General features: G+C 33.2%; 1 protein-coding gene across 25 annotated transcripts in view; it reads left to right on the plus strand.

The window, feature by feature from the left end:
- RhoGAPp190 (Rho GTPase-activating protein 190) overlaps nucleotides 1–26,240 on the plus strand; it is a 709,768-nt gene that overhangs the window by 446,151 nt on the left and 237,377 nt on the right. For 17 of the 25 annotated variants that reach the window (XM_068385117.1, XM_068385108.1, XM_068385124.1 and 14 more), the window contains one exon: nucleotides 23,778–23,822. The exons of 2 other annotated variants lie outside the window; for them this stretch is intronic. In XM_068385117.1, coding sequence (XP_068241218.1) covers nucleotides 23,778–23,822 — 45 coding nt within the window. Of the gene's footprint in view, nucleotides 1–5,161; nucleotides 5,339–23,777; nucleotides 23,823–26,240 lie in introns of all 25 variants that reach the window. 6 more of the 25 variants (XM_068385190.1, XM_068385179.1, XM_068385171.1 and 3 more) reach the window with 5 other exon arrangements.

Consider the following 26,240-nt stretch of genomic DNA (forward strand, 5'->3'; position numbering starts at 1 on the left):
GGCACTCCTGTCCCCGTTCCTGGCAGGTCTGACGGGCGACTCGAGGAACCCTTGATCCCCTTCCTGTGTCGTCTTCCCCTTCCTCTCGTTGGTGCAAGGGGGACATGGTTTCGTGTGCTGACGCCGTTTTTTAACAGCTTTCCGAAGGTGGTTTGTGGTCTGGCATTCAAAACACCACCACTGGTCGTCGTAGGGGCATAGAGCCTGTAGGTGGCCCCTTCCCCCACAGTTCCAACAACCGCCAGCCATCACATTCCTACCTCTCTGACCTCTGCCTCTTCATGGTTTTCTTCTATAAGCGCCCCATCCTTGGTAGGTTGTCGATGCTGATTGGGTGCCGGGCTGCCTCGATGGTTGTGTAGATGCTATCATGTGTGGCGGAAAATCGTTCACCGAGTACCGGGCATACAAGAGTTACAGAATTCACTTCATCCCTCTCTCCGTCAACGCCACTCGACGTTGAACTTCTCGTGTTAATCATTATCACTATTATCTTTTGTTTCCACTTTTTCAAAAGTCGCACGTCGGCTAAAATTACTTAGCACATACATTAATATATAATGACGACCCCACAGCTGACACCATTTAATATGACCTGATCTGGGTCGTATTGGGGTTCAATCAATTTAGGAAAACACAGATGGGGGGGGGGATTTCATGCACAAATAATAGCCTAGTTGATCGTTTTACACTAGACTATATTCTCTGAAGTTTACAAGGGTGCCCTTTATTATGATTACGTTACATTACTAAGAGAAAGCTCTCAGAAAAATGGTACTTGGTGTGGCACACGTTGGCACTTGCCCTTCCTTATGTGACACACTCTTTGGGCCTCCGAAACTCAACTGCCTGTCCTATGGGGCTTTTACCCAAGCGCCCATACATGGGCGTTGCGATGTTTGATCAATGATTGGTTGTTTTGACCAGAAAGTCTCATAACAACCAATCGGGAGAAGGCTGGTGATGCCAAAACCAAGCTAACCTGTAACCGTCCTTTTTGTAAGTGCCAACCACAACCTAACCGTCATTCCTCTAACAAAGAGAAAGAAAATCTGTTGACACTACACTTACCTCAGCCAGTAACGGCCACCATGACTACGATCAGTTCATATATATATATATATATATATATATATTTATATATATATATATATATATATATATATATATATATATATATCTATATACCTATATATATATATATATATATATATCTATATATTTATATATATATATTCATATATATATATATATATATATATATATATATATATATACATATATATATATAAATTTTATATATATATATATATATATATATATATATATATGTGTATATATATGCACATACATATATATACATACATATATATATATATATTATATATATATATATGAATATATATGCACATATTTATATATATATATATATATATATATATATATATATATATATATATATATATATATGTATGTATAAATAGATAGATACATACATACATACACTCACAAAGAAAATACAGATTCTTAAAAGGGAGTTACAGAATGCAAAGATTGTGACTGGGGTACATGGGTAAACCCATACTATGAATAAGTTGTAGAGAAATTCAGCTGATGGTAATAGAGAGATCAAAGATTGAAATAGTTTGGATATGGGATAAGGAAAAGTTGGAATCGTAGTAGACATGATTGTAGCAGGTTAAAGATTTATTGGAAACCCTATGAAAACACGAAATAAACATTAAATGGAGACAATCACCAGATCAGATTTAAAAATTACTCAAAACTCATTCGACATTTAAAAGTGATATCATTTTGATGTAAAAATTTTTGATAATGATTTCAGTCAATAATGTTTCTCACTGGCTAGTGGTACTTTGATGTATAGGTTGGTTTTTTTTTTTTTTTTTTTTTTTTTTTTTTTTTTTTTTTTTTTTTTTTTTTTTGAGATTGATCGATTAAGGGGCCATTGGTATGAACCTTCTCAAAATATAATTTCCATTGAATGTTTTCTTTTCGTTCTAGTAATAGTAATCATATTTGTCATGTTAATAACAATCAATTTACTGTATCACTTGAGTTTAGGTTTGTGAATCATTGACCAGTTGCATCAGTTGTGTTTGTATGTAAAAAGAGAATATTGCAGCTTTCCATTTATGTCCCTTTTACATGTTTTCTGAGTCTTCCCACTAGATATACAAACTGATCTACTAATCTCATCACAGTCCATATCCGTCCCAGTCATTGAGACATTTCCCAACTTCATATTACTGCCTTTATTTGTATTGCTAAAGAATATTTCAAATATTGATTTCTTAGAAATCAGATTGAGTTAACAAAACAACAAATAGTACTGGAACTTGCTGGATTACTCAATCATTGTCTTACCTCAAGTGGTATTACTTGTTTTATCAAACAGCACTCAAGAGATATAACTTTACTTAAATTGTTCAAATAGCAAAAACTCATGGCCAAAATTTTCTCCTTTGGTAGACACTTATCCAAGTTAGAGATGCCACAGTTTTGAAAAAGCTTGTAGTTGTGTAATTATTAAGGGATGGATAAATGTTGTAAACAAGATAATGTTTTTATTAAGGTTTTAATGATAATGTAGTAGTATAAATATTCTTACATTTACAACTTGCAACTTGGTATAGTATATCTTTTGGAAGATATAGTTTGTCTAGAAGTCCACGAGAAAAGGATTGAAAAGCTTCTATTTTTTATAATCTGAATTAACAATCTGTATTTATTGACTAACTATAATGGGGAAAAGATAATTATTTTGAATTTACTTGGATAATCTAGTTATTTTAGGAAATAAGAGTTTTCAATTTTTAATAAATTGACCAATATGATATTTGGAATCCTGTCTTCTAGGAAGTTAGAAAAGCTTGTTGTCACAAAAAAGTTACAGAATAGTGTATAGTGCTACTCTTAAGAAAGAGAATGTCATCTATAAAATCTTTCGAAGACAATTTTTGGAATACATTTAGTGTAGGGCAATGTAATCAAGCATCAAATTTTGAAATATATGAAGATATAGCTGGAGTAATCCAGCTATACTCTCAGGGCTGTTTAACATGCTTAGACATTGTGGTTGTTGAATAGATTCTCAATTTATGGGTACTGTATCAAGGTTTAGCAAGCTAGAAAATTAGTGCATGGACCAGATTCCATAGCCAGTCGTTGAGGTCCATCTCTCTTTCGAATAGATTCTTAGCTATTGGCTTAAAAGCAAAGTAAAATTGATAAAAACAAGCTAGTTCTCTCCTGGTTTAAAGTTATTTCCAGGTCTGCATCACTTGTAGGGTGTATCACAAATATAATGCTTTTTATGTAGATCATGAATACCAGTGCTGTAATCAGATTGATTGCTAATGTAATATAAAACTCTGTCTGGGAAAAGTTTGGCTTTTATTGGAAAAATCAGTAGCATATTACAGCCTTAAAAAAGTAGAGCGGGCAAATACATGTAATAATCCTTGGGAGTAAATTGTATCACTGCAATTTGTTAGGTATTTACAAGAGGTTTATTAATTTACTGAATCTTAGATGGGGTTAAAGTATGTAAAAACATTTGAATCCTATTATAGCCGTTTAGATTTTTATTAGTGAACTCCTTTGATTAATAATACAATGTATATATATATATATATATATATATATATATATATATATACATACATATATACATATACATATATATCTATTTATATATATATATAATTTTCTTAATTTTCATCTTATTTTCTTGCTTTGCTTTTATTGCAAAACATCCACATTCTGGAAGCATTGTTGTAAACATTATAGAGGCTGTCTGAGCAAAGATCTGGCATTCAATCTAGCCTACTGGTAGTGTTGTAAACTTTGTAGAGTCTTTGCACTAAGTGCAAGTGGTAATGCAGCCAGTGATTCTAGCCTTTTAAGAAGCCTTCTAAATATTTGTATGATGACATGTCAGAATCTAAGAAAATCACTGTCTTCATATCAGATACAACTTATTGCTGAGTTGATTGTAACATCTCTCCCAATTGGTTGAAAATTGCATCTTGACAACGAAAATTTACCTTTAATGTAGAAGTATTAGCTTTAGGAAATTATTTATTTTAAGAAAGCCAGTATAATACTTTTGGTTATTCTCCTTTGATGATTTTTCTATGATTTCAATAGCTTTATTATATAAAATGTAAAACTTTGTTCATCGCATATCCTTTGAAACTCTTTCGGGTACTGAGTGAATCACAGAGGACTTCAAATATTAAATAGAAATACTTAGTCTTTTCTGTAGTATGTGACTTATTTCTGTATGTATAGATTTGGACTGCTGCTTGTTGCTAAAATATTTACTCAGTATGATGAAATAAGTCTGAAATATTTTCTTTGACAATGTTTTCTTAATAACTTCCCTCAATGGATGTATTTATTACTTAATCATGGATACTTTTGTTTTTTTATGTAGCTTTGTCGAGTGATTTGACCAAGACTACTTTCATTGTTTAGCATATGTTATGCATTCTCTTGTCAACATAACAAGCTGTTCACTAGCAGATTTTAATGATTTTACCTCCTTTTTGACACGAGGCAATATATGAATGTTACCATACTAACTACACTGGACTGGTTAGAGAATGCCTTCTCCACACAGATGGGTTGGCATGTTTGATAATGACAGACCTGCTAACTTGAGGGTGCTGCATCCCTTTTTCAAGTTGCAGTTAGGTTTTCTGGATGTTATATTGATGGTAGACCTTTCTTTTACAGAAGATTTTTTATGACATCAGCAAACTTTTCTGAGTGAAAACTTGAGCATAGAGCTAGGTTATGGAGTATGGTTTCTTATCAGTGATTTTTATTGTGACTGCAAAATATCAGACTTAGGTTTATTGAATGTTGAAAAGTAATATGACAATTAAAGGGAATGCCAGCTCCCCTGGGTTAATGGTGTCTGTGTATCTGTAACATTACAAATGCCCTTCATCACACCCAGGAATATTTAAGAATTTGAGAAGCTAATCCAAATTTTGTTCTCCTAAATCAAAATAAGAGTTCTAGCATTTACTAAGCTGGTGTGTGAGGAATGGTTCTTGGAAGGGTGACAGTGCTTTACATGTGTGGGTGAGGTAGTAACTTGGATGGTGTGTGGTTGGTGGTCCCACAGGTGGTCTACAAGTGTATCCCCCTCCCACGACCCCCCCTGAGCCGGCTCCCCCTGACCGCGAGTGTGTTGAGGGGCCCCCACGCCGCTTGGTGAAGGCCACCACACTCCCCACACCCACTCTGCACTCTGCAACATCTCGCACCTCCCTCGATGACCTCACATGTAACGTACACTATAGTGCGTTTACAAATTTATATACTGTACAGTATTTACTTTTAAAGTAGTTAACAATCAGTCAGCACTAGGAATTAAATATCAGGTATCACGCACGAATTTAGAACTTTTATTAAGTCAGTTAATGCTTCTTGGTCAAAAGGAATTATTTTACTTGAATAAATGTAAATTTTAATGCTGACATTCCTAGTTGAAGAAGGCATTTGTGAAATCAGGAGATTCTGAAATAGTCTTTCAAGATTTATGCATAATGTGGTTGACTGACTTGATGAGGGACTTAATGGAGACATAGCTGAAAGGGTAGTTATGATGTATGCCTTTTTTTTCAAGTGCTTGCCCGTGTTGTGTCTTGTGTTTTCTCCATTTTGTTTTGACTTTAGATAATTTTCCCCCTAAAATACTTATTTTGAAGGTTTACATTTTCAAGGTGAAATGCTGATTAGGTTTATTTTTTTGGGATGAAAGATAGCTAGCTGCTGTTTGCACACCAAGTTTGCTTTATAAAATGAAAAATTTACCTTTTTCCTTGAATGTTGAATAATAGCTTACCATTGCTTGGAGTGGAAGTAAGTAATTTTTATTAATCTTATGTGAAATATTTTTTGCCTGTTTTAGTATCAACAAATAGTTTTTTGTTTGAATGTATTGTTTTTTGTATAATTTTTTAGCATCATGAACTTAAAAATAATTTGGTAAATTTGATTGATTAAAGGGGTACCATATCAGTAGATTAATTTCAGTACAGAGTTGTCATGCTAAAAATACATTTGAACATTTTACCATGCAAAAATTTTTAATGGGATTAGCTATTTATATTGCCTTATATATGGAGAAAAGAGTGAATAAGGAATTTGCTGGGATCTGTTATCACCTTAGTAGAGGATATCTTTGTAGCCTTATTGAGGTTTTTCTTAATTTTATCTAATATATAGTACCAATTTTGGGAAGTTGTCTTTATAGTTACGTTAAAAGGTTATATTCATATATGATACTAAGCACATGCCAATTGTCAGTTGAATACTTGATATAGTAGATCGTGGTTTAATCTTATATTCAAAGTCCGATAGTAGGATAGATTTTACGCATGTAGTGTATGACTGTATTGGGGTGTCTTTTTGATGGCTGTAAGGAAAAATATATATATATATATATATATATATATATATATATATATATATATATATATATATATATATATGTATGTATATATAGTATAATACAGTATATGTATATATATATATGTATATATAGTATAATACAGTATATGTATACATATGTATATATAGTATAATATATGTATATATATGTACTGTATATATAATATAATATATGTGTACAGTATATATATATATATATATATATATATATATATATATATATTTATATATATATATAAATATATATATATATATATATATATATATATTATATATATATATATCATATATATATATATATATATCATATATATATATATATATATATATATATATTTATATATATATATATATATATATATACTGTATATGTGTGTGTGTATACAGTATGTATACACTTGTATTGAGCCTTTCATAGCACCCCCAATACTGAAATTCATCTGGCAACCAAAAACATACCACCAAGATGCAGGGCTAATACTGGAGGCAATATGACTTGGGCACTATTTTTGCACCTAACCCCTATTTTTCAAATTCAGAGTAAGATTCATATATTGTAAATCCTCCACAAGAAACTAGGGAGTTGGGAGGACCCTAGGTGCAGTGTGGTCTTGTATCAATACCAGAACAGTACAAGAGTAGACTCATGTGCCATAAAGGACAAATTTCTACAACTAGGCAAACAATCATTTGATGCATATTTGTATGAGAAGTAAAACTAACAAGTCAGACACTCACCTCACAAGGGAAATCCTCAGAGAAGGAGGTTGTTATGGTGCTTCTACTGTAGACCTGATTGGTAGGGTCCTTCAATCCAATTTCCCCTCGTAAAGGCCATGAAAGAAGAGTATGTCGTAGGCATATTGTACTATTTGGATTTGTTTCAGGTAGTGTCTTATTAGCACCTTATACCCAGACAAACCCGTAAAGCTCTGGATGTCCTGAAATTGCATTTAACAAAAATTGCCAATGAGAAAGCAATTTTTCTAACATCTCAGGATTTAGAGATGGAGAGGGGATCAGCTTTTATAATAAGGGAGGTTATTAGAATATGGATGGGCTTAAAGAAAGGGAGTTGTCTTGGTTATTTTATAAACAAACTACATTATGAAGATGTGGATATCTGCAAGTATAATGCAGTAAGAACACTGAACAGAGGTTGCCATCTCCCGACTCCAAAGAGGTTTTTTTGTTTCAGGCCAAAAATAAGAGGCCCTGAATCATAGAATCAGGAGATGGCCAGGAGTAATTACAATAAACCCCTGTTCTCTATGAAATGCTGCGATATCGTAGACTCTTGCTACTGAAGCTAATGCTATCGATTAAAAAGCCTTCTTGAGTAACTATTAGGGAAATTATAAAACTATTAGAGAAATGGTAGAATTATCTAGTTTCTTCAAAATCTCAAGTATTCTTATCAAAAGACCAGTACACTTAAGGACTAATAGGGATGGTCAGTGTAAAGCAAAAGATTATCTAAACTTGTGAAACATGTCCATGTCTAAATCCATGCTAAAAGCCTGCTTGAGAGGTTCTGCCAGAACACATTTGTTTAACAAAATTGTTGAAAGCTTAAGTTTCTTTTTTCAAAGACATGGACCAGAAAGGAAGCAAAGAGATCTTTGGTTAAATGGAATTGTGACCTATCTCTCTGGAAGACTAATCATGTCTTCCACACCAATTGGTATTGCCTTGGGAAAGAAGACCCCTTAGAGCTTATCAAATTTGTCACATTTTATGTTGAAAATTTCTTTTATATATAGCCTATTGATGTAAAATTCCAAGCATGGAGGTTGTGGGTCATAAAGTGGGAAATAGAGGTAATCAGACTCCCTACTCCTTGATACTGATCAAAGAGGGTGTAATCTTGTGTCAGACGCTAAAGCAGTGGAATCCACAGCCTACTCGACCATTTTGGATTTGCAATCATGGTTGACCCCGAAAAGTCCGGAAGCTTATTCAAAGCGTTCAAATTCATGCTAGGAGGAAACGTAATTCGAGGATCATTTGGTTTAATCCAGGTTAAAGGCATCTCATGCCACTATCTGAGAACCCACATTCAGAGGTACATACAGTATAGTGAAAACTTGTGATTCTCTTTCGTTGCAACCATTTTCACTTGGATAAGACTTATTCTAATTGTAGAGTAGATGTAGCCGCTTTGTTAAATTAAAGGGTAAGGAAAGTAGGCCATAACTAGGTCATACTCTTTTTCCCTAACTACATATTAGCGGAAACCCTTTGCTTAAAATAGCTGATGGACAGGAAAAGATAATTGCATATCTCTTGTAAGGCTCAATCATTTTTGTGTAATAAAGAGCGACTAGGATGAAGGGGGCCGGACTGCTAATGCCGATTTTTTAAGACAGTACTTTGACATTCATACCATTTAATAAGGTGACTTAAGATGTGTCCAAACTGCATAGGATTTTTGCCTCTGACCTTCGGTTTTGCGACGCCAGGCGATTTATCCTGAAAATGAGTGTTTTTCAAATTCTATCTCCTCCCTTAATAATTGATATTAAGACCTGGGATGTTTACCCTTAGACCTGAGTTTTTTCTAAAGATATTTTTGTTGCTGGATATGAGTTTTTTCATCATGGTAAAAAAATAAACTAAAAATCAGGGGAAAAAATTAAGAGAAAAAATATGAAACAAGAATTGGAAAAAATGACATTATTTGATTATTTTATAATGTGTTTCTATCATCTTTCTCCTTCACTAACTCTGCTAACTTCGCCGATATTAACCATTTCTGAACTCTTTTTAGAGAGAATTTTCGTCTTCCTTATGTTAGTGAAATGTTGAAATTTGTCTTTTCCTCTTTGGCATGATGAAGTTCGTGCCGAAACCGAGAAAAACAGACGTAAAAACGAGTGAATATCAGAGGTCAAATTCAAACATGTACTCTCTGTGAGGTTTGTGCTAGGACTGAAGGCTGAAGGGTGTAATTACTGTGTAATACATCGTCATGTGACTCATGGAATCTATACATATGCTATTGCTCATAATTTTTTTTTATATCAAAATGTGATTATTATCAAAATTTACGATAACAGAAGAAATAATGCATTTTCTTGTAGGGAACAATGTTTTTGGTTTATTGAGTGACTTTTACTAATTACCTTATAACTATGAAAGTAAGAGAAAATTTGATTCAATATTTCTTTAACGCATTCTCACCATGAGAGGCTCAGTGAATTTTTTCAGGATTTTGTGTTTTCTATCCTACACCCCCATACAATGGCATAATGGCCGGGCACTTTAATTCGATTGAAAACCAAAACCTTAGAAAGCTAACCCCCTTCTCCTAGTTATCAAGTAGATATTACCCCTTTCAACGTATCCTAGGGTAAGGAAAAAAGTCCATAAATAGGCTTTACTCTTTTCACTAAGTACATATTATAGTCAAAATTCTTGTGTTAAGAAAGTCGTGTTGGAAAAGAAAATTGCATAGCTCATACAAATCTCAAATTGAGTATGGGAAGGTGCATACTCCAGTCACGGGGGAAATACTTTATGCTAGTGTTTCTCCACCTTCCCCCACATAAACAAAACAAGCCTTGGGGGAGGAGAGACATCATCTCCACTCTGATCATATCCTTATAATCACAAACAACCTATGTAAAAGGAAAATTCAGAAAACACAGGATAATGAAAATGTTTGGGTTATTCACTTTTCTTTTCCCTGTTGATGATAGTTACAAGTCTCATTTAAAGAGTTTGGGATAAAAGATTAACTCCACGCCACCAGGGGTTACAAACTTCTCAATCAAAATTATATATATATATATATATATATATATATATATATATATAGATATAAATGTAATTTTGATATATGTATATATGTATGTATGTATGTATGTATGTATGTATATATATATATATATATATATATATATATATATATATATATATATATATATATATATATATATATATATATATATATATATATATATATATATATATATATATATATATATATATATATATATATATATACAGTATATATATATATATATATATATATATATATATATATATATATATATATATATATATATACATATATACACACATATATACATATATATATATATATATATATATACAGTATATATATATATATATATATATATATATATATATATATATATATATTATCTGTGTATGTCCTGCATTTATAACTTGTGTAGGTAGTACCTTAAGACCATGTAGTATCTTTTTTTAATAATCTTTAATCTTGCTCTAGTTCTTGGAAAAAATAATATGTATATATATATATATATATATATATATATATATATATATATATATATATATTTATATATAAGTGGAACCTCTACACATGAACGTATCTACATCCGAATTTCCCAACATCTGAAGTAAAATTCGAGCGATTTTTCGACTCTACACCCGAATTTTATTTCGACACTCGAAGTAAGCAATTTTCGTCGTACCGGTTGTATCCGAATTTCCCAACATCTGAAGTACAATTCGAACACGTTCCTACTCTACACCCGAATTTTTTTTCGACACCCGAAGTAAACAATACCTGTGCACGTAGATGGTACTCATAGCGCCGGATGTATTTTTTATTTCCGCCGATAGAAGGCAGCATTTCTACCTCGGAGGGACCCTCAATTAGCGTGGCTTGGGACATTCCTCTGTTCTCGTCGGCTTCGTGTGGTTGTGCCCTGTGCGTTCTGCTATTAACTGTGTTTTAATCGGGGTTTTTTACGTTCATCCTTTTACGGTATTTTACGTAAATCATGGGTCCTAAAAGGCTTAGTTTCGCAAGTGGTAGTGGTAGTGGTGAGAAAAGGAATAAGGAAATGCTTTCTTTAGAAGTAAAGCAAGGAATTATTGAAAAGCATGAGTGAACTTGCAAAAGAACATCACGACGAACTTACTACAGAGGAGCTAAAGGAACATGCTATGTCTGAGCACATGAGTGATGACAAGGAAGGAATCGAGGATGTAGAACATGTGTTAGGTTCGGCGCAAATAAAAGAGGTGTTAGGAAAATATCAAGACGTGGTCGACTTCATCGACAGATACCATCCAAAGAAATTGCAGGTTTGTCGTGTAGTTGCGCAGTTTGATGATGTTTCCCTAACTTATTTTCAAAACATACTGAAAAGCTGTACCAAGCAACTTTCTATCGATAGCTTCTTTAAAAAAACTACGAAGCAAACTCATGATGAAGAGGAAGGAAGTGGTTCAAAGAAAACGGCAAAGAGTGAAGCGAAAGAAAGTGAAACAAAGAAAATGGCGAAGATTGAAGAGAAAAAAATTCAATCAATTTTAAGTGTAGAGTGAAAGTGATTAAAATTAATCATCAAAAGGAAAAAAGAAAATGTAAAAAAAATATAGAATATAAAAGTAAAAAAAAATAAATAAGTTCACTTAGTGTAAGTTAGAATAAGTTACGGTAGTGTACGTTTATCGTCAACCTCTCTACCTCCTCGCCGCCCGTCCGTCTCCTCTCTGCGTAGCAAGACCAACACCTGCGCTGGACTTTCTAAGGTAAAGTGACGCTAAAAACCCGTTTCTTATTTATTATTTCTTGATAATTATTCTTTTTTACATGTCTATTATCTAATTTAGAGTGCATATTGTCATGTGTAATTATGTGTAGTAATTCATTAAGGAGTTATCATAGGTTTCTGGGCTCAACCACGGATTAATCCTATTTCATTGTATTCTTATGGGAAAATTCGTTTCTACATCCGAACATTATCTACATCCGAAGTGGGTTGTGGAACGGATTAAATTCGTTTGTAGAGGTACCACTATATATATATATATATATATATATATATATATATATATATATATATATATTAAAAAGATATACTTAAGTATTTAATTTTTTAATTTTTTATTTCCCTCCATGTAACTGTTCAGAGCTGAAGTGGCCCAAGATATGAACAAAGTTGGACCACCCAGGCTTAATATATTAATCATTTACTCCACTGTTATATTTACTGTATTTATATACAGTATATATATATATATATATATATATATATATATATATATATATATATTTATATATATATATATATATATATATATATATATATATATATATATATGTGTGTGTGTGTGTGTGTGTGTATATATGTGTGTCTGTGTATATATCTTTTTTTATATTTGGCTTACTTTGGTATAATGCCAATGCTAACTACCAAAAGGCTACTTATATAATACAGTACCCATATTGTAATTTACCACTAAATATAAATCATTCATATATCAAGCCTGGGTGATCCAACTACATTGATATCTTTGGCCACTTGAGCCTTATACAGTGACATTGAGGGCCAATAAAAATGCAAAATGAAATATATATATATATATATATATATATATATATATATATATATATAGATAGATAGATATTTATATATATATACTGTATATAATATATATATATATATATATATATATATATATATATATATATATATACATGCACAGAGTACATATATTATATTTTACACACCCATCACAGACACGCGCACACACACACACACACACACACACACACATATATATATATATATATATATATATATATATATATATATATATATATGTACACACATACATACATACATACACAGTTATTTTTAAAATCTATGGCAAGATTAAAGATCAGTGAAAAATACTGAATGATCTTGACAGCTGACTCAGTTGCAGCATAAATATTTGAGCCTTTTGCACCACTGCCAAAGGACTACCCTGTATTGCCCAACATATGCGGAACGCCTGAAAAGGGTCAGCAACTTAAGCTAGTCTAACAAACCATATAAACCATTCACACATTACTCTAATCTAAACACTTCCAAGCTACCATGAATGGCGAAGTTGAAATGACAATATATACCGGTGATGGTAACTACTGTAGGATATGTTAGCCTTCAAATTCCCACTAAGGATCAAGTCTTAGAAAAACTAATGATGAATATGATAGGATTATGGAAATTCATGAAAATTGAGTGGGGAAAAGATGCAAAAATCTAAACAACTGCACATAGTCTTGAAACCTGGGAGTGAATGGGATCATACTCTGTAGCAAAACTGATTGCATAAGTAATTCAATTCAAAACATCGAAAGCAATCTTGAAAAGTGAAATATTCTGCTAACGCTATACATATTGAATATTGAATAACTAAATCATATCTTTATTACTTTTACTTAAGATAAGATGAATAAACACTTACAATTCATGACACCAGTCCAGTGATGAAGATAGGGGGGGGGGCATACAGAATGCCCAGATACTATTGTCTCCAGTATAAAAGTCAGTTTCCAGACAAATTTTGACATAGGAAGTGCTCTGATGAGTTCAATACAGCGTAAACCCATTGGGCCCACATACACATTAAATTTGGCTTTATACATTGAAATAGTGGACATGGAGCAGGAAAGACAAAATTTCTTTGGTAATTTGTGTTTTATTGGATTTTCTGTTCTGATATTTTATAGGAAAGTCCTAGGAGACCATTCAGCACATAATTAGATTATCATATATATATATATATATATATATATATATATATATATATATATATATATATATATATATACACACATGTATATATATATATATATATATATATATATATATATATATATATATATATATATATATATATATATGTATATACTGTATATATATATGCTGTATATATATATATATATATATATATATATATATATATATATATATATATATAGTATATATATATATATATATATATATATATATATATATATGTATATGTATATATATATGTATATATATATATATATATATATATATATATATATATATATATATATATATACTATATATATATATATATATATATATATATATATATATATATATATATATGTATATATATATACAGTATATATATATATATATATATATATATATACATATATATAATATATATATATATAGATATATATATATATATATATATATATATATATATATAGATATATATAATATATATATATATATGTATATATATACATAATATATGTATATATATATATATATATATATATATATATATATATATAGTAGAAAGGCGAAATTTGTAAAGTTTATATCTTATTTGTTAACCCAAAGTGATGGATTTTTATTTAAAAGCAAGTTCTTTGAAGGTACGAAAACATGATAACATATATATTAATCTCTACTCGATATTCTTTTCTTATGTGTAATAGATCTAGAAAACATAACCCATGTTTTCAAAACCAATATTTCCTCACTGGAGCTTGATCGTAAATACAACTGCACAAATGTTAAAACCAGTACACAAAAAACAGGCGCTGACTCTCTCTCTCTCTCTCTCTCTCTCTCTCTCTCTCTCTCTCTCTCTCTCTCTCTCTCTCTCTCTCTCTCTCTCTCTCAGGGAAAGGTTATGGAATGTAATTTGCAATTCTTCTAATTTTACCTTAGGTTTGATTTGTTATATTCTTTATTTAAAGTAATTCAGTTACAATTTCTGTAAATTTCTTATCTATGTAACTTTTTTGCTGAAGTAATATTTTGACTGCTTAGAAGAACATTCTTTAACATTCAATTTATGTAAAAATTGAGCACGTATTCTCTCTCAAAAGATCAGATGAAATATAATCTCAACATGAACATGGCTAGTTTAATCATATAGAGTGAACATATTTTGTAACTTTTATAAATTAATTTACAATATGCATTGCTTTCACACACACACACACACATACACACACACACACACACACACACACACACTCACACCCTCATACACATAAATCCATCAAGTAAAATCTATCCTAAAATTGTAGGAAAGTGGTATTTCTTTTAACTTGAAAGGTAAAACCCCTAAATGGCAACTGTTTTGTATACTCCATCTCATGCACATTTGGGAAACATGGCAGTCATAACTGCCATTTTCAGCTTCTAATAAATAATATACTCTTCAATATCATGTGGATGTTGTTTATCATCCAGATAATATTAGTCAACATTTGAGATATTAGCCAACCTCTGGATGATATAAGATTTTGTCGAGAAACATGCAGACGACCAAGCTGTGTTCAATGCTTTCATGGCATAAGACAAGACTCAAGAGGTGACTAGTGGTACTTACAAACTTTGTCTAGAGAGGTAAGATATTGGACTGCCAATAAGTATATCAAATCATGGTGTTTCCTTAACCAAAAAATGATGATTATCTGCCTTGTGGTTCATAGGGGCTGCACGTGTCAACTGGTGTCGGCAGTGAAGCAATGTGAAAGTCAAATTTATGCCATTATACCTACACTATCAATTAAGGGTTAAGAAATGGAATTTTGATAATCAAATGTATATTTATGAACCCTGTCTGGAGTTCATATCGCTTCGCTCGAAGCTTGTTTTAAATCAGCATTTGCCTATAAAAAATCTATATATTTTCTTTCTTTTCTATAGGCTTAGGCCTTTTGTGCAGTATTAAGACAATTTAGCAATTACAGTGATGCCTCACAACACGAAATTAATTGGTTCCGTAAGGGCTTTCCTAAAGTGATTTTTTCGTGTAGCGAGTCGCCTTTTACATGTGAATAGCCTAATTCGTTCCAGACCCTAGAAAAACACCACATTAAATGATTATAAAAATTATGTTCACCACTACACAGTACTAAATGTATGAAAAGTTCAGTATTTTGATCATTTAATAATAAATTAACATTAATATTCTGAAAAAGAAGTGTTTAATTACAGCAAACAGTAAAAATAAAGTAACAAAAATGTGGTACAGTACCTTACCTTTGGAGTGAGGCGATGTCCAAGAGCGAAGTGCGGGACGGTAGAGGAGGATGAAAATGGGGGAGAATATTTACTGTACGTACAAGTGGCAGAAAACGTAAACATTTAGCTTTACAAAACAGGTATATAAATGACAGAAAACATTGACACTTAATTTTAGGAAACGCATCTACAAATGGTAGGAAATATTTAACACTTGACTTTACGATAAACTTGAAATACAATTTCTTTTTTTTCTTCCTTTTTTATTTTGTTCTTTATACTTTATGTTGTCTATTTTTTAAATTTAATTACTCTACGTATTTTTTTCATCACTGCCACTTTTCTTATGTTTTTTAGCTGGCGCTTGGTCTTCTTCTACCAAAGACCGCTTATCAAAATGATCGTCCAAAGAAGCTTGTTTCTGCCTGCTTCTTAAAATTTTCCTGAAATAACTCGGGCAAACTTCATTATAGTACTCAATCTCACGACCTGTGAGAATTTTTTCTGGGTGTGTCTTTTCTAGGAGCCACCATTTTAAAGTAGCCATCTAGACTCTCTTTAATTTCTGCCGTCGTCGGTGGGTCATCCCCCCTCCGCTGTACTCTTCCTGAACGACGTTCACTCGCATGGCCTCCAACTCCTTCAGGTTATCTGTCGTAAGTTCCTCTTGGTGCTCCTGGATAAGCTCATCAATGTCGGCTTCATCAACTTCCAGACCCATGGACTTTCCGAGTGTAATGATCTCGGCAACTTCAGATTGAGCATCAGGTTCAGGATCGTCAACATTTTTAGAATCGTCTTCAATTTGGTGTGCGTGGAAGCCCTCGAAATCTTGTACGGAGACGGCATCAGGCCACAGCTTCTTCCAAGCAGAGTTCAAGGTGCACCTCAAAACCTCATGCCAAGCTTGATCAATCATTTTGAGGCATATGATAATATCAAAATCCTCCTTCCAAAATTGACGAAAGATGAGGTTTGTGCTCTCAATAATTTTGAAACATCTCTTGAAGAGATATTTCATGTAGAGTTTCTTAAAGTTCGAAATCACATGCTGGTCCATGGGCTGGAGAAGAGGGGTGGTGTTCAGTAGAAGATAGAGAATCTTGACAAAGGAATATTGTGGTGCAATATCTTCATGGAGGGAAGGAGGGTGAACAGGGGCATTGTCCAGCACCAGCAGGCATATCATAGGGAGGCGCTTCTCTTCCAAATACTTTTTCACTGTCGGGCCAAAACAAATATTTATCCACTCGATAAACAATTGTCTTGTTACCCAGGCTTTTCCATTAGCCTTCCACAACACGTTTAGATTTTTCTTTGTGACTTTGTGGGTCTTGAAGGCTCGAGGAGTATCGGAGTGATACGCCAGTAGGAGTTTCACCTTGCAATCCCCACTGGCATTTGCACAGAGTGCAAGGGTAAGTATGCCCTTCATAGGCTTATGCCCAGGTAGCCTATTTTCTTCTGTCGTGATGTACGTTTGGCGAGGCTTTTTTTTCCAAAAAAGTCTTCCCAGACAGTCAACTCGTCGAACGTCTTAACAAGGGCTTCGGCCGCTTTCGTGTCCAAGCTTGCAGCCTCCCCATGACGCACCAACGAATGAATGCCTGAGCGTCTCTTAAATTTTTCAAACCACCCACGAGAAGCCTTGAACTCTGCCGGTTCCTGCTTCAATGTTCCTTCTGCGTCGGCTTTAGCCAGAGCATGCACGAGATCACCAAAAATGGCGCTGGCTTTCTGGCAGATTACCACTTCGGTGATAGTGTCTCCAGCCATTTCTTTGTCCTTTATCCAGACAAGCAGCAGCCTCTCCATCTCATCGTGGAGGTGGCTCCTCTTGCTGAAGAAAATAGTCACGCCCTTAGAAGGTGTTGCTGCTTTGATAGCTTCCTTCTGCTTCAGGATCGTTCCTGTCGCAGATGGGTTTTGGCCATATTCCTTTGCTAGCATACTTAACCGCATGCCGGCCTCGTATTTCTTGATTATTTCCATCTTCATCTTCATGGAAAGCATCATCCTCTTCTTTCCCTTAACATCAGCGACTTTCTTGGGACCCATGGCTAATGATGTATCGTAAGTATCACACACGATAACAGTACGTACAGTAAAATTGTTACGAAAGCGAAATCACAAACACAAAGTCAATGCATACGATACCGCTGCCGGAACGAAAAGACATAGAAACGCCAATGCGTAGATGTACAATGGGATACAGTACAGTAGATGTCGACCAATAGGAGAGCAGGATCTCATGGTGGTAACTAGCATTTGAGTAGGGAGATAACCAATGGGAAAGCAGGGAGATGGTAGCAAGTTTACGGGCTGGCAGTGTGCAAATTTTAAAATCCGTCTCGGATACGTTTGGGCTCCCGCTCCGTACCGCCGTTTGTTGTCCGAAACATTTTTCGTGATCCGAGTCATAAAATTCTTCACATCTCCTATCGTAAAGTGAAAATTTCGTAAGCCGATTCTTTCATAGCTAGAGGTTTGACTGTAATAGCTATAACCATTTCCACTTGTTCTTGATAAGATGACACTGTTTACCACCTCCAGATTGTGAAAGTGTTATTTAGTTATTAGGGATTATAACGGATATTTTTTACATTTGTTACTACTTCCTGTGTGGATTGATTTAAGGGAGTTATTTCTTGGTAATCATGATTCTCATTCTGTCTCTTACTCTGGCAATATTGTGATTTAGGTAGTCATTGTTAGGAATTTGAAGGCCTTGCCGTTCTTCCTATGGAAAAGTATGCGCGTATGATGGCTGACGAGATTAAAAGTTGCAATCATGTAAAGGAAATAACTTGTAGTTCATGGGAAACTCCAGGGAAGATAAGGCTAGTTGATTATAGGGGGGATGATGCACAGGGCATGACCAAGTTGATAGCCTCTCAAGAGCCTCACTCAAATTATTTCAGGAACTAACCCTGCAAAACCCTTGCTAGTTGCAATTCGGTCTGCTTATTTTGACTAGATGCTGAGGTAGAAGACCAAGCTGGTAGCCTGGATACTAATATCTTTATGCTTGCTGTAGCAAGCGCTCAAGAGTAACCACTTGTTTCATATATTAAAGAGTGTGGAATACAGTATGGTTCCTGTGGACCAGAGTGCACCTATATTCAGTAAATATTAAGTTTCATAGTAAAATGATTGATTGCATCATGTTTTGGGTGGCAAGGCACATTGTTCTTATGTAGGCTAAGCCTTAGCACATCTCGAGTTATCGCTAATGGTGCTTCATACTAATCAAAATTTAAGTTCAGGATAATTAATCACATTTCATATCAACATGTGATGGTAATTCTGAAAAGCTTTTATTTGAAAAAAGAAAATAAATTTTTTTTTTGTTAAATAAGAAAGTTACTGGTTATCGTAAATTCTATATGAATTCTAATTTTCTTATTTTTCTTCATTGAAATGATTCTTTTAATAGAAAATTATTCAAGCATACAATAATTAAATACTATAATGATATTCCAATTTCAAAATCTTTACCTTTTTTCATAGTGAGAAAAATAAAAATTTATATTTTTCATCATGCATTTTATATTACATAGCAAATATTACTTAGACACTGTATGTATGAACCTCTTTTAATAGTCTACATGTGTTAGCTGTAAAGTTGTCATTTCTATTAGCTTATTTTTCATTATTTCGAACTGTGGGGAGGTTGCGCACAGCAGTCCTGATCTTGAGTACAAGAAACTTTATTTGAAGATTATATGGATCTCTGAACCCCAAAACCATAAAGACAGAACTAGCGAAGACGGGCACCTGATTGTATATCCGGAAACTGGGGAATTAGGTCAGAATCCCTATACCAATAATGAGAAATCCTATCAACTTGGACAAATTTAAGAGGAGTAGTCTTTTCTCAGTCCATCCCTGGTAAATCAAACAACTTGCTAAATCAGTTAAGTATGAAAAACAGATTCTTGTAAATGAATGGTCTTTGCATCTATCAGTGTGTCTGGAGATTTGGAATCGGGAGAAAAACCAAACGTGGACATGTTTTCAACATCTCATTATAAAAGAGTGATATTTTTTTCACCAGTTTTTTATCCTTTAGCATGACACGTGGAAGATCTGTCATTGTTCACTGGCTACTTTCCTCTTGATAAGGGTAGAAGAGACTCTTTAGCTATGGTAAGCAGCTCTTCTAGGAGAAGGACACTCAAAATCAAACAGTCATTCTCTGGTCTTGGGTAGTGCCTTAGCCCCTGTACCATGGCCTTCCACTGTCTTGGATTAGAGTTCTCTTGCTTGAAGGTACACTTGGGCACGCTGTTTCATCTTATTTCCCTTACTCTAGTTCGTTTAGAAGTTTTATAGTTTATATGTAAAAGATCTAATGTAATTTTATTACCGTTCTTGAAATATTTTATTTTGATTATATATTACTTCTCTTGTAGCTTATCTATTTCTTTATTTCCTTTCCTCTCTGGGCTATTTTTTGTTGTTGGAGCCTTTGGGCTTATATAAGCTTGCTTTTCCAACTAGTGTTGTAGCTTGGCTTTTAATAATAATAATAATAATGATAATAATAATAATAAATAGATTTGTACATCTTTCCACCATTCTCCATGATTCAATATTTTGTAGATAAGTTCAGTGTGTCTACAAACACAAGGATAACTGGTGGCTCCTTCTTTATCTTGAAGAGAATAGTATATAGATCTGTGGCCTGTATTTTCGTAGTGTCCGAGAAGGTTACTATACAAAATCTCCTCAAACAACTGTTTTCTAAGGCAGTGCATCAAAAACTATTTGTGCTATATTTAGCTGGATGGAGACTTCCCACCATATCTCTGAGACCAAGGGTTTTCAAAGTCCTATAGATTGTTTATATTTTACAGTATATTGACATTCACTTCAAAACTAAAATTTTTCAGTTTTATTTCCTTTCAATATGCTAGACATCTAGTTTGATATTGAAACAACATAATATTCAATGGCAATAACCCTGGAATAGATATGCCATACATACTTCTGCTTTCAGTCTCAGAAGTTGAAACTAATCTGCTATCCTTTTGACATCATCAGTCAGTTGAGAGGAGAGTGGGCATGTTCATAAAAATCAGAAGTGTAGAAATAACATTTTATTAGCTGATTGAAGCTCCTGTTATTTAAATTACCTTTTCCAGAGGTTCATTTTGCTGACTCCCATGCAGTGATGGAGGTGGGCCAGTGAAGCAAAGAGATAGGAAATGTAAAGTTCTAAAAGGAGAAACTTATCTAGTACTGTACTGTATCTTGAACACAATAGTTGAAACAAAAGGGGATGGTCCACAGGAAAGGTTGGGTGCTGTTGTTACAGAAATAATCATAGAAGGGATCAACCCTTGTTCTAAACATTTAGAATTCTTTATCAATTAATAAGCGTGAGGCAGTGTTTTCATATAGCACTTGTATAGGTTCAGAACTATTTAAACAATTTTTAGAGAGCAGCAGAACAAACATCAGGGAAGTATAGATATAATAAATTTTATTAAAATTCTGTTTGGTATACACCTAGGTATGCTGACATTTCTGTGCTCAACAATTATTAAGATGCAACTAAAACAATTTAAGTGGATACATGCTCAGTTTTGATAGGGAAGACTTTGATGGGGAAATTTAAGTGCTCTCAAGTTTTGCAGTTCAGATGAAGGAACTGATTCGTATATGAAGTATCATGACAGATTCCTTACTTTACTGATATTCTTTGTGATGTGAATTGACATGTATAAAACTACAGTACTCACATATTATTATTGTTGATAAGATATAATACTAGTCCACTTTTTCTGTGGAAAAAATTGTAATTTGGCATAATTTCTATATTTTATGGTAAAGTTATCCTGGATATGAAAATGAAAGTTTATACCTGAAATGCAACTACATTTCAGTACTGTATTATCAAATAATGTACAGAATTTATGTACTTTTTGTTAGTGGTCAGCTATATTGAGATTCTTTGAAACTACCCTACTGATTTGCCTTCATCAGTACAGAAATCTTAATTAGGAAACTTTCCAAATTATTGCTTGAAATTAGGCATTGGATGTTTGGATGTGTTATTATTATTGATAGATATTACTTGCCCTACTTTTATAGACGTAAGAGTACAAAGATGAAGCCAAAGAATTTTCCATTGATGAGATCTGAACTCCCAATGTCTAAAAAGATATTTCTGATTCTGCATTTGAAGCTGTTTTGACAATTTTGCTTCAAAAGTAAAATAATTGGTTTTATGTTCATTTGGTGCAGAACAATATGGCCTTAACAGTCTTGTGATTATTTAATTTATAAAAGAATTTTTTGGAATTGTCTTATGAGGTGTTTAGTTCTTTACATTAATCGTAAATTGGATTTTTTTCATATTCTTTTTGGTCCTCTTAAGTATTTAATGCTAGATCAGCATAGTTTGTTGAGAAGTCTTTCAGCAGTTAAGAGTTTTTTTTTGTAATTTAGGATGATTTCCAAGTCCAGAGTAATAAGAATATGCACATGAAAGTATGTTTTGATTTTATTCGAGGTCAGATTTTTTTTCATACGAACCTTTATTAAGCAGTATTGACCAACATTTTTATTATATTTGGAGAATTCTGAGAATTCCTTATTTAATCCTATATTATTTCAGTTATTTAGGAAGTGATTTACATCATGAAGTGTGACATATTGATGTACAGTAGAAGATATTTTTTGTTAAGCATTTCCAATGTTCCCTTCATTTTCTTTTACCTTGTTATAGTCTCCCATTATGGCTCTTTAAGTATTGTTTTAAGTGCAGAAGGTTAGGTCTTTGGATGGTGTTTTATTATTTGTTTTCCATCTTCTGAATTTAATTACAGGAAACACAGAGGAAAAGGTTAGATTCCTGATATCTTTATTAGAAAACTTATTTAAAGGAGTTATGTCTACTACTAATTTTCAACTTTACTATTTTTATTTTACTAGGCTTATTTTCATGGATTTTTCTCTTATTTATTAACCATGCAATGTACAGTACATATACATAACATCATTTAAGATATTTCTTTATTTATATTGATTGAAGGAGTCTTATTTAGAAAGATAACACTAAAAGAGACTGCTAAAGAAGCTTTGATATGAATTATAAAGGGTTAGTTTGGCATTGCATGTCACAGGTATAAATATAAAAATAGAGGATGACAGTTTAATTGTAATAGGTCACAAAGAATATGATGTTCAACATTACCATCTTTGGTCGCAGATTAAGAGGTTTAAGACACTCTCTCTCTCTCTCTCTCTCTCTCTCTCTCTCTCTCTCTCTCTCTCTCTCTCTCTCTCTCTCTCTCTCTCTCTCTCTCTCTCTTCTCTCTCTCTCTCTATATATATTTATATATATATATATATATATATATATATATATATATATATATATATATATATCTAGAAGCACTTGGCGAGTCATAATTTTACCCTATACATTGCCCATGACTCATATTACAGCAAATCTTTATTTTCATTCAATAGCAGACCTGAGTGGATCACGCGACTCTCTCACCACACGTGACTCAGGTGACTTTTTTATGTCTAAATGTTTCCAGTCATTATCTATTTTCAGTATGGCTGTCTAGACTTACAAGCAGGGTTGCTCAAATGCTTAGCCACAAATCATACATACTTTACACATACACTTACTACTATTTACAATATGTGTTAAGTTTGTAGTTACTGGTATCATTGTAAGCTTTAATTCCATTATCCATAATTGAATTGAAATTCAATAAATGGCAAAGTATTATATTAATTTTGCTTTTTGCATGAAAAATTTGTAAAAATTTTCTGGTGTTGTAGAGTGTAGAACAGAATAATTTAAGAAAAAATTGTAGGTAGAAAACTACTTGGAAATGTAAGCCAATTATGCCAATATTTAAGCTTTGATTTATGTAATATCACACCTCATTTATCTGATATAATTATGAGGAAAATTTGCTCCTGTTGTTAATTTTTTTATTCATAATGGGTAGTATTCATCATTAGTGCTAAAGAGGACGTTCTGCCAGTATTAAATGTAGTAGCATAATGTACATATGGAAATCTAATTTTTCATCCTGTAAATAAAGACAAAGTTGTTTTACAGGGATTGAATTGCTGTTATAACAACACTGTTCAATGTTGGTTGTAATAATTCAGTTCATGGGAAATTTTTTGCAGTATATAAACCTCCCTGATGTTCATATTGCTTCTTTTTTGAAGCTCTGTTATATTAATGTTTACCCTTAAAACTAAAAATTGCTCCTATTTTCTCTCCTTTCGGTATAGTTTGGCTTCTAGTATTGAATTACAATGATTTGCCATTAGGAACTGGCTCGAATACGGTACTTGAAAAAAATCAGCGTAACTCTGGCCGCGTGGTAATGCGTTAAGCGTCACTTTAGCATCATTTCCATCATCTTAGCTTACGATACGCATTCCGGATTTTGGTGTTGCCAGTTTTTGGGTATTTTTGTGCTTATTTTTCATATTGCATTATGTCTGGAAAAGTATAACAGAGACTCTTCTGATGCCAGTGTATCCAAGTAGAAGAAAGCCATCGCAAAGGAAATTAAAGTGATTATAGTGAAGTGGCACACAAAAGGCCAGACCCATACGAACATAGGATGTGCTTTAGGCCTTGGTTATTCTATGGATGCGACTGTCGTCAAGGGTAGATATCACATCCTTGAGCATGTGAAAGGATCTCCCCCTATGAAGTCAACCATAATTACATAATAATGCAGTGGTCTCATGATTGAGATGGACGACCAGAATCAGTGATGTATCGAAGTGTGCCTTATGTTTATTCAGTAGAAGGCTAAGTGTCTGTTTAAGACCTTGAACAGTCAAAAGTGGAAATGGAGTGAAAGTGAGGAGTTTGTGGCTAGTAAAGGGTGATTTGTGTGATTTAAGGCCTGTGCCATAACATTGAGGGGATTGTCGGTCTTTGAAATTGTTCTTCTTTGAAATGATAGAATTCTTGTTGAAAATGAGAAAAACAAATGTAAAAATGAGTGAATGTCAGAGGTCAAACTCAGGTACTCTCTCTGAGGTTTGTGGTAAGACTGAAGGGCAAAGGGTACCGTGTAATACATTGTCTGTGACTTGTGGAAGTTATACAGATGCCATTGTTCACAATTTCTGTTACATTAAAATGTAATAATTATCAAAATTTACGATAACAAAAGAAATAAAGCTTTTTCTTGTAGGGAACAATATTTATGGTTTATTTAGTTACTTTTACTAATTACCCTGTAACTATGAAAGTAAGAGGAATTTTGACAAAATATTTTGTATACGTATTCTCCATCGCTATACGAAGCTCAGTGAATTTTTTCAGGATTTTTTGTTTTTCTTCCTATATCCTCATGTATTGGCATTCCGGCCGGCCTCCTTAAGCTGGATAGCCAGATGATAACAGAAGAGGAAGACATCCTAATCCCAACGCCCAAGGAATTTACAGCCAGGGCCTTGGCAGAAGGTTTTGTCCTGCCAGAGAGAGCAATGGCAGAGTTTGAGGAACAGGATCCTAGCATGGAAAGGTTTATAAAGGTGTTGGTTGGGTCATGGATGCTCCGAGGTGTTACACGATTTTGGAAGAGAGGATGATGCAATCCCAGCAGGCAAACTTGTGAATTTACTGTTGGACATAGCTATTGTAGAAAGAGATGATAGAGGTGGTGGGTGGGGCTACACAGGAACTTGCTGATCAGTTAGTGTGACAGTTGCACTTCCTCAGAGCTAAGTTGTACGAGGAATTCCTGTGTCCAACTGTACTTTAAAAATATAAAAAGGCCTGCACCTGAACCTCAACCCTTAGTATCTCGTACACCACCTCCAGCATCTCAAGAATCTCATCTTGATTCTTCAGCTTCTCCATTATCTCATCCTGATTCTCCAGTTTCTCCATTATCTTATCCTGATTTTCCAACTTCTCCAGCATCTCATCTTGACTCT

The sequence above is a fragment of the Palaemon carinicauda genome, chromosome 1 (assembly GCF_036898095.1).
Source record: "Palaemon carinicauda isolate YSFRI2023 chromosome 1, ASM3689809v2, whole genome shotgun sequence".
Lineage (NCBI taxonomy): Eukaryota > Metazoa > Arthropoda > Malacostraca > Decapoda > Palaemonidae > Palaemon > Palaemon carinicauda.